Here is a 10672-nt window from a genome sequence, read left to right as displayed (position 1 = left end):
CTAAACCCTAAACCCTAAACCCTAAACCCTAAACCCTTAAACCCTAAACCCTAAACCTAAACCCTTAAACCCTAAACCCTAAACCCTAAACCCCTAAACCCCAAACCCTAAACCCCAAACCCCAAACCCCTAAACCCTAAACCCCAAACCCCGAAACCCCGAAACCCCGAAACCCCAAACCCCAAACCCCAAACCCCAAACCCCAAACCCCAAATCCCAAACCCCAAAACCCCAAATCCCAAACCCCAAACCCCAAACCCTAAAACCCCAAACCCCAAACCCAAAACCCCAAACCCCAAAACCCCTAAACCCTAAACCCCTACCCCTAAACCCCAAAACCCAAAACCCCAAACCCTAAACCCCAAACCCCAAACCCCAAACCCGAAACCCGGAACCCCTAACCCGAAACCCTGAACCCTAACCCGAAACCCTGAACCCTAAACCCTAACACCCTGAACCCTGAACCCTGAACCCTGAACCCTGAACCCTGAACCCTGAACCCTGAACCCTGAACCCAAAACCCAAAACCCAAAACCCAAAACCCAAAACCCTAAACCCTAAAACCCTAAACCCTAAACCCTAAACCCTAACCCCTAAACCCTAAACCCCGAACCCTGACCCTAAACCCTGAAACCCTGAACCCTGAAACCCTGAACCCTAAATCCTGAACCCTCAACCCTAAACTTTTTTTGGATTTGAAGGGAAAGGCCCCCTCCCGGAACCCAAAACGCGTGCCATTGGGCAGGCCCAAGCCCAGTACGAGGCGAAACCCCCTGCTGACCCAGGCTCTTACGAGGGGATACAACGCCCAGCGTCGAACCCGTCCCCGCTTATGCGGAGTGCACGCTCTCTACCGGTACGCCACGACCCTCGGGGTCCCTAAACCCTAAAACCCTGAACCCTGAACCCTGAACCCTGAACCCTGAACCCTGAAACCCGAAACCCTAAACCCGAAACCCCGAAACCCCGAAACCCCGAACCCCACAACCCCAAAGCCCCTAAATCCAAAAAAATCATAACCTTAAAACCGTAAACCCTAAAACCCGAAACCTGGATCCCCTAACCCTAAAATCCTTAAAACCCAAAAATCGAAACTTCAAACCCTAAAAACTGAAACTCCAAACTCTTAACCCTAAACCCTAAAAATCGAAACCTAAAATCTAAAATCCTAAACATCAAGCCAAATTCCTAAAACCCCAAAACCCTACAAAGCACTGCTATATGGTCATTGATCTCCTGCTACCTAACGCCCAAATCGGTGCAATAAGGTTTGCGGTACAGCCAAGAGATAAATTGAAACAGATAAATAAAAAGCTTGGCAACAAGTTGAAAGAGACGGAAGGCAGATTATTTTTGCGCTTCATCTTACAGATTCATGATCAACACAGTATTGGTGAACTTGTTCTTGTAAGTGTAAAGTCCTGAGCTGATGGATTTCGCCTTCTTCAAGAGTTGTTGTTAAGGTGTGACGTCCTCGGATGTGGTGATGTTTGGATCACTGAAAAAGTAATATATAATTAGGGTGGGAAAAAAGTAAACAAAAAAGGAGGTGCAAGTGCATCGTTACCTTAAGCAGTCAATCAACTAGGTAATAATTCATTAGGAAAGAAGTTTATTTTTCAAAGGTTAAGGTAGATAGGTGTAGATTTAAAAAAAATTAATTTATTCGTCAACAAAAAAAGGCAGTTAAAACTTTTGAGATTTTATTCTTTCTTGTTATGCACGCACGACAGATTCAAATGTGAATGATTCCTCTGTGTCTATACTTCTTGAATCTTCTGAATCAAAATTTAATTTGTAAGCAAATCTTTATTTTAGAATCACATTTCAAATTCATTGGTGGATGTGAATATTGGATTTATTAGGAATGCGTCCGCGTCAAAACCATGAAGAACTGTAAATAGATATCATTCATGGCAATTTTCTCCCATACAATTTCTAATTACTTGCCATTTTTCAAACAACAGTTTAAACTTTTGGAATAATCACCTCATTGAAATGTCTACTATGAGAGGTACGATGATGAGAATATAATAAATTTATAGCTTTAACTTAAATTTTCTACTATATATTAACCAGCCATGAAAAGTTTCGACTATATCACAAACGGGTTGAGCCGAAAAAAAAAACATAAATAAGCAAAATATTATTTCATGTTTCTAAACTGCGATAATATTTTCTTACAGGTAAATATCTCATGTTTCTATATATTAACAGATTAGCTGCCACTTATTTTGGTGATAAGAATGGATGGAATTGTAAAAACGAAATGATTAAATTATTATCTAACTAAATAAGTTTTATTATTTATTTATTTATTTATTGTTATACTAATTCTACATGAAGTAATAAATTATGAGCATGTCAGATAAGTACAAAAGGTTCTTTAATGACATTCAAAAGAAATTATGTTTGTGAAATAAATACCTGGTAAAACGTTTTGCTCTTAGTACATGGCCTGGTGTTGCTCTAATATAACCATTGGTAAAAGCAAAAGTGAAAACAAAGAGAAGAAATGCTTTCATTTCAAGCTATCAGTCAGTCATCTTAGCTTTTCACGTTAAACCATCACTTTTTTTGACAAAAAAAAAAAGAAAAAGAAATAAATTAATCAAATTGCAAAAATTGAATGATTGGCCTGTTATCTTAAACATCCATTATTCAACTACACAAGTCTTAATCCAATTATTATTAGTATAACAATAATTATACAAGTAATAAGTCGGTTCATATTTATTCAAAGATTATTTATTATTTTATTATTCGATTACATGGTTGTTCGATTTGAAATACAGTAATATTACCAAAGTAAAAACTGTTCTATGGTACTAACAATTTGAAATTAGTTATTTAAGAAAAAAAAAACATAAAGAAGAAGAAAAGATGCTTCTCCTCCTCTGCTTCAGAGTTTTCAATTACTTCAATAAGATGCCCATGTCGTCGTCGGCTCCGTTGGTTTCAACTCCGGAAAGGCCAAGTTAGACTCAAACCCACTTATTTTCTGCAATAGCTTGCCGACGAGGTCCCCAACAACATAAGAAGCGCCCGAGGCCATAAGCCCAATGCAAAAGAAGTATAATACAGTGCTGATGTATGCCTTGGGCTGCTTCCTCTGAATGTGGGCCTTACCTGTAGCCAGCAATATGATGCAAAAAAGAGAGGCCCCACCAACTGCTGCAAGCTTGAGATCTCTATCATCACTCTTCCGAAACGAGAATCCATACATGACAGGAGGCAGGAGGCCAAAGATAAGGAATGATAAAATAGATAGCGTTGCATGTAATGAAAAGCTGTCCCTTCGTCCTAGTGTTTCTTGGTATCGATCCTCCTGCTCATTCACTCGACTGGAACGATCATTTTTCAGATCCACAAGCTGCAAAAATAATACCAAAACTAGGTGAACAAACAGAAGACGACTCGAACCTCAGACCTCAGGCTCAGCCCTCTTATATCTTAACGTGTTTGATATTTCTTGTATACTAATAACAGCAAAATACAAGCCTAATTATAGCCCTTTCTACTACATATTGAATTTCGTATGCATGGATTCTTTCAACAAGGACTGACAGGGAAGCTTACTCACATTATGACCAATTATGAAAAGCCCTCCTATCAAATTTGCCAAGCCAAGTGCTATAATGTTCACTGTAGAAAACGCAGGTTAACAAAGTCACCAGTTGCTGTTACTGATCAACTATTTATTTCTACTAAACTCGAAAGAGGCAATGACAAGAAATACGAGACACGAAATAAAATTTGTTGGAAGGAAGCTTGTGTTCACAAACTTCAGAAACAGATTGGTTACACAGGTTCCTTGCACCAAATAAAAGCAGAAGCACATTAAAAATGTTGCAATTTAATTCAAAAGGAGATAAAACTAGATTGAATGTCTTCATAAATCAGTACGATAAGAGTATAATTTAGAGATAAAAAAAATTTTGATACTTACAAGTTCCAGCACCAGCACCAGCAGCAGAAGACACAACACCTAGACTTGTAATTGATTCTATTAAACCACCATATACAATGCTTTTTAAAATCTCCCATTGCCAGGATTCACCTACTCCAGCACCTTTTCGTTCACTCGCATTTGTCTGGTTCGTACTGTTCAGCAAGCTTGTAGGTTCTACTGAATCAATACAGACAATCTCAGAATCTCCACGTTTTGGTGGCTCCTTTTCAATGGTGACTATGACATCATTCCCTGCATCATATCTTCACGTCAAACAATCACTCAGGTAACAAATGATAGTGCATGAATTTCTAGCTCGACCGGCAGTTGATCTTTGGTGTTAAGGGAAAAAAAAACATAATGAAAAGGAACTTGAGTGATTGAAAAAAAACATAATTTTATTCTTAGAATAAAATTTGACAGCAGAATCAAGTTACAATAATGAAAACCTGTCCAATTCAAATGAGAGAGGATTTCAAGACCCTCGAGTCTTGTGCATACCTATATTTTTGTTTTCCATAGCATTAACTTCATTTTCTCCCATATTGACTTTCTCTTTTTCAGGCCTTGAGGTTCCTTGGCTCAAAGAATTGAGAGAACCTTTTCCTACTTCATGGTGTTTCAAAGCAGCATCATTTATAAATCCTCCTTCAGAATATAATTGAGAGGGCAATGAAGTTCCTTGTGTTGACGGGGCCTGGCCATTTTGTAAAGGTTTTTCATTCCCTTTTGCCATGTTGAATTTCTCTTCTATTTGTATCTCCGACTGCTCAGGGATTAAACATTTGGAAGTTGAATACTCTGGAGGATTCACCCCACCTTGCCAAGGTCTAAACGGTGCATTTTCCTTGAGGCCTTCCATGCTACCTGAAGAGTATGGTAACAGTTGAACAGTATCCATGATAGCATGGTTCATTAAAGACCCACCTGCACAAGATTGCACAGCAAAAATGTAGTATGGTGTATTAGTGTTCCCATGGTCAAATTACTGCTGAAGCAACAAAAAAATAGAAAGGGTACGCAGACATTTGGAGCATCAATGTCATGAGAACACAATCATGCATGTGCAGACACATCAAACAAAGAAAATTGCACTTGCACATTGAAACACAACTCGCTCAGATTAAATAGGCTTAGCCATATAACGTAGTTGAGCGAAAATCCATGGTATAATATTTTTCTCCGGCATGTAGATTTAGCATTAGACTGACCAACAACACATGCACAGGCTTATATTCATAACTCAAGAAAAGACAAGACCATAGAGCTTCCCAATCCCACCAGCAAGAAATTCACAAAATGAAATATTACAGGAGTGAAGTCTAATTAGGAGGGACAAAAACATGGATCAAATAACCAAAAAGCATCTGTCCAAATCATCTGCCGACTCCTCATTCTTTTAAAATGGGAACTTAAAGTTCTGTCATACCTGAGTTTCCAGCTGCATCACCTGATTTCTCTCTGGCACTGATCAATGCAGTTTCATTGAATTTTGTTTCCCTTGAGGAACTTACAATCCCCATTCCAGGTTTAAGAGATGCACCTCCCATATTATTTAATATTCCTGCAATTGAAGAGGATTCAACCAATGGTAAATCAACAGAAAGGAGAGGACCATTTTGATCTCCAAGTATCCCATTCCTAGATGTCAAATTGGACTTCAGGTTTATTCCTTGCGGTGATTTATCAAGCAATAAAGGCTCCATTGTTGAAGGATTCAGAGATTCTGCTCCACTTTGGTGAGGCTTAGAATAAGAACTTTCGGGATGTTCACCCGTTTTTACTATAGTTCTTTCAGCATGTGGCATTACAGAATGATCATTTCCATTTGAGGATGTAAAATTGTTAGGGAAGCCTGATGAGGCGTCCTGATTCATTCCACGTGCTTGAGTATGGTCCACTGCGGCATTACCTGCAACAGCATATCAACTAAGCATTCCTGTGGTCTGAAAATCCTTGCATTCATATAGGTTTCAACATCTGCACACAACAACCTGGTGGCATAGTCTCAGCCGGTCTCATTAGGAATGATGTGTAATTAAGTTCGGTTGGAATCAATTTGTCAATAAATTGCATACTTCTAGTAACATATAATTGTGAGAGAAACAAGCATAGCAAATTGATGATGCCAAAGGCTCTAAACTAACATTCCTAGAAACAACATCTTTAACTAGAAATGCAAATTTAAACCTCAATTGTAAAGTTCAGCAATTTGCAACCATGAGATATTGTGATCTGGCTTGTTCCAATTTCACAGTCGATTAAATATTATTAAGTGCTCCTGGAAATGTCATCTTACTTTAACAATATCATTGTTGCTAAATCTTGATAATAAGACGGCATTTCCAAGAGTACCTAACAGTCTCTCTTTCCCCAGTCCCAACTCTCAAGCATCAACCTGTTAAAAGTAGCAACAGTAGGCCATGCTGAAAGTTTATAAGAAACAAGATGCTAACATCATTGCACATCAAAATACATAGAATCAAGAACTTCGGGCTAACGAGAGCATGAAACCTTTTTCAAACAAGCAACGACATGTTTAGAATTTTAGAGCAAGCATTCAAAGGCACAGGGAAAAATCCTGAACAGTATAAAATGTCTTATGCAAAAATCATTGTGCTAATGAGTATGTTGTGTACAAAAGAACTACCTTGCTCAGTGGTTGTTTTCCTCTTACGAGTTGCAAAAATAGAGAAGAACCAATTTGTGTTGGCTGTTGATGTCTTCTGAGGATCTCGAACATTTTCATTCTCAGTGGATGATACCCGAAACAATTTAAAACCATTCCCTGTATAATTTAACAAAAGAGTTCATCTTTCAGAGCAGATATGGCCCTTGATAGTATGAATAAGTCAAGAATGGATCCTTATTCATTGATGAGAACATTTTAGAATGATAGCCTCAGTCTGAAAAATTGAAAATCCATCATGAAATGAAGACTACTCAAAATTGGTGGGCATCTCACGCACCAATAAAATGGAAAAAGAAGGGAAAGAACAAACGAAGATAACTACCCTCAAACACTCATCATCATCAGCCAAATGGCAGAGCATGTGACACACTCATCATCAACTTTCCCTTTGATCAGCAAAGAGATATATTCATTAAACAAAACTTAATACCATCGTATTAAAAAGCAATAATAGCATAAGTTTTTTTTTCATGTGGAAACAACAAAGCATTTTCAAAAAATGTTGAATCACTAGCAAAGCAAAGACTGCCTCAACTTGGAATCGAAAAATCTTAGGATCCGAACATGTTTGTGACCTGTTTCATTTTGAAAAAAGTGAAACATAAGTTGCAAGCATTGAACAATAAAGAACAAAAAAAAAAATTGTGTTCATATGATATGTAGTTTAGAATAACAAACTCACCTTTGACAAGATAAAAAAACCATACCTTGAAGAATAAATTAACAGACCAAGCCTTGGTGATGTGTGCACACATCAACTCACTTAATAAGGACTCTTCTATTTCTTATCATGACCATCTAGTGTTTGATAGGTTGCTAATTGATGTTCATTCGAAGCAATAATATCCATATATAGGTATATTAAGACATTTGAAGCAGCACCTCCCAAAAAATCATGAAGCAGGAAGCACACATAGATCAATCATCGTTCTTACAAGCTACCATGCCAAAGATAATAAAAGGATTAACATAATGACATATTCTTCACTGAGTAGGGATCACTACTATACCTGCAGGAATAAAGAAGCTGAAGCATGATAAGCATCTGAATACATCTGGTTCTCTATCGCAATTATGATCTTCGACTGCAGGTGTTGGGCTATCGTTTGAACAAATGTTAGCTATATCATGACCCGGACCACTGGCTGAATCAGCAGAATTGGCATCTGAATAGGTAGAATTGCCATTCGATTCAGAGGGAACAATTGTGTCACCTTTGGCGTGTTTTGGTTTACGACGTGCATTTCGATTCTTCCATCTTCTTCTACGAAGGATAACCCTTCTTGTAATACAGGAATTACAGTTCGGGCAATACAAATCATGTGTATTCTGCTTCTCTAACACCTTCTCAACATCGAATTCTGTCATTTCCTGGTCTATTTCTTCTATCAAGTCCAAATCTCCATCTACTCTAGTTTCACTGTCAGAAGGTTTTGATTCAAAATTGTGTTCTTCGACTGTGTCTTCTAAAGGTGGAAGACCTGAACCAGAAAACCCTTCATTATCCATATTTTCCCCAAATTGAAGGCTGTCATCCTTGACTAGACTTTTCTGAATCTCAGAATTCTTTACAAGGACTTCAGCATATCTGGGACTTGTGTCCAAAACAGAACATGTAACACCACCACAGTTCACGCCAGAAGCTCCATTAATGGAATCAGCACCTGCATTCATGCAGAAGGCGAGCATTTCATTAGCAGAACATGGATCAATAAAATATATGCACAATTACACAAGAAGATATCTGAAGAATAGTGTAGGATCATGCAAAAGTAGCAAATTCACGATAATGAGTGGCAAGTGGAAATATCAGTTATCAGTTCATAATTGTTGGGTCTCAATTTCTTATGACTTCTTGCAATAATCTTGAATTTGATATCCACATATAGGCAGATTTTGGTAACACGAAGCACGAGTAGTCGCTCCATTCATTCCGAATCAACCATTCAATATCTCACAAAAGTAGGCATCCTGCGAGAACATTACTGAATTGGGACCAGGGTGCAAATAGGATGCTGATTGACTAAATCTTATTCTACATTTTCTTGGCATGGAATAGAAAAGGCAGCATGCTGGAATGAATCATAGGAGTGAAGGGCACCGTAAATATTTGCAGTTTCACTAAAAGTAAGTGAAAGTAGCACTCCACTGCGGAGAAATGTTTGGCTTCTACTAACCTTTAGTTCCAAAAACCAAACATGGTTGCTGTTGATTAAAAGTTTTGAGATTTATGAGGCTGTGCGTGTGAGTGTGCGTGTGCGAGCACTCTTTATGATCAAAACAGGGAGTTTCAACGCAGTAGGTCCAATTGCAGTGGTGACATTTCCATATTCCTTCACCGAAACAAAAGGAAATGTAATATACATACACCAGGCACCAAAATAAAACTCCACAAAGAAAAGAAAGGAAAAAAAGAAGAGAGATTTTGAAGATTGCAATTAATCCAACAATTGAAATCAACAGAATAATCTACTTTCGGAGATTAAGAGGAGAAGAAGAGAGTTTAAGCAATAATATCTTAAGTAAAATTAAGTGGAAGGTGGTGGAATGGACAGAGAAGAAGAGAAGAGAAATGTTGATAAGATTGAGGAGTAGCATACCATGGTGTTGGTCAAAGTAAACGCTGTTTAGGTGATGGGCTCTCTCTTCGCTCTCATCCTTGTCCTTATCATCATCCCCACTGTGTTTATGCGGAGATACAGTACAGGGTGATGATACTCCTACTTTCGGAGTCTCTGAGTCCTCGTTAAGACTGTTATTGCTGCTGCTGCTGATAAGGCTACTAATTCTAGTTCCATTTCCATTTTCATTACCATTGGTAGAAAAAATATCAACGAGCAGAGCAGTGTTTGCAGAAGTTTTGTTGTTGTTGCCGCCGCCGCCGCCGTCGCTGCTACTGCAATGCCTTTGAAGAGACAGCACTTCCTCCTCCTCATCGGGCACCAATTCTTGTTTCTGATTTTCCAATGGTATTTGGCTAGGGGGGGAGGGAGTAGGAGATGCCATTCCACTTCGAGAGAGATGGAGGTTGGATTAGTTGAGGCCAAGCTAAACTCTCTGGCTTTCGAGTCAAACGAGTACTTGATAGCCACTCGCTCCTTCTGTAATAAATATATATTAAATACTACTGAGTCCAGGTTTTTCACAGCACAATTAAGAAAATAATTCACAAACTAGCACATGTTAAAACGTGCAGATATCATATGCCGCAGCTTAAATTTTCTTTATCCGGCAAATTAAGTAAACATTCATATTTTATAAAGGATCAATAGCTATAAAATAAATTAAAAAATAATTCAATTAATATAAAAAAAATAACAATGCACAAAAAACAAGGAAAAAAAACAGGACTTATCATATTTCTTCTTTTTTTTCCTCTCATCTTTTTTCTCTTTTTGTGTAATGTTTTTTTTTTATGATCATTGGATTATTTTTGTTTATCTCATAACCATTAATTTTTTTTTAATAAAATACGAATGTAAACTCTTGAGGGGATGAATTAATTTGCATGAGAACAAGAATTTGAAATGCATGTGTTATGTGCGTGTATTAATTACCGATTGGGAATTATTATTTGAACAGTGTTAGTTTGGAAACATATCATTACCACACTGTGCTAAGAACTCTCAAGTACACCCGTGAAGTGTGCTTTTGCTACATTTATCTCTATCTCTGCAGGGGGGGGGGGGGAGCTCTTGTTTTGTCTTGGCTACGATTGCATTGAATCCGATTAACTGGGAAAAGTCAGAAAAAAGGAATCCAGACAGTGGAAAAGTAGGCCAACCATGACCGCACCGAATGTCACATGAGCTGCACGTTGCACTGGCGCTGAGGTGTGAAGATGTGGGAATGGGCCTCCCTTTCTTCCCATTCCCCGCACTGTCAACGTTTACTTTCATTTATGGTTTTTTTATAGCAAAAATCAACTCCGTGGATGCCATTAAATTAAATGATCACTCATTAAAGTACTAATTTATTTACACATAATTAATTTGGGATTGACACGCTGGATCCCCAATCGTTGACCG

General features: G+C 38.1%; 1 protein-coding gene across 4 annotated transcripts; it reads right to left on the bottom strand.

Annotated features, from left to right (window-relative positions):
* Window positions 1-2712: 2712 nt before the first annotated feature.
* LOC118056184 (membrane protein of ER body-like protein) lies at window positions 2713-9754 on the bottom strand. Of its 4 annotated transcripts, none has more exons than XM_035068324.2 (9): window positions 9245-9753; window positions 8822-8977; window positions 7655-8308; window positions 6603-6740; window positions 5382-5864; window positions 4454-4879; window positions 3950-4204; window positions 3584-3645; window positions 2713-3373 (listed from the first exon to the last, which is right to left on the bottom strand). In XM_035068324.2, exons 1-9 carry the CDS (start codon window positions 9648-9650, stop codon window positions 2921-2923), a joined length of 3033 nt encoding a protein of 1010 aa, XP_034924215.1. In that variant the 5' UTR covers window positions 9651-9753; the 3' UTR covers window positions 2713-2920. The 4 variants fall into 4 exon arrangements, with proteins under 4 accessions (XP_034924215.1, XP_034924216.1, XP_034924217.1 ...); XM_035068325.2 differs by having other exon boundaries at window positions 5403-5864; XM_035068326.2 differs by lacking the exon at window positions 8822-8977 and having other exon boundaries at window positions 9245-9752.
* Window positions 9755-10672: the final 918 nt, after the last annotated feature.

The sequence above is a fragment of the Populus alba genome, unplaced genomic scaffold (assembly GCF_005239225.2).
Source record: "Populus alba unplaced genomic scaffold, ASM523922v2 scaf18, whole genome shotgun sequence".
NCBI classification, from domain to species: domain Eukaryota; kingdom Viridiplantae; phylum Streptophyta; class Magnoliopsida; order Malpighiales; family Salicaceae; genus Populus; species Populus alba.
The sequence above is the reverse complement of the archived record's forward strand: the minus strand, read 5'-3'. Positions and strand labels throughout refer to the sequence as shown.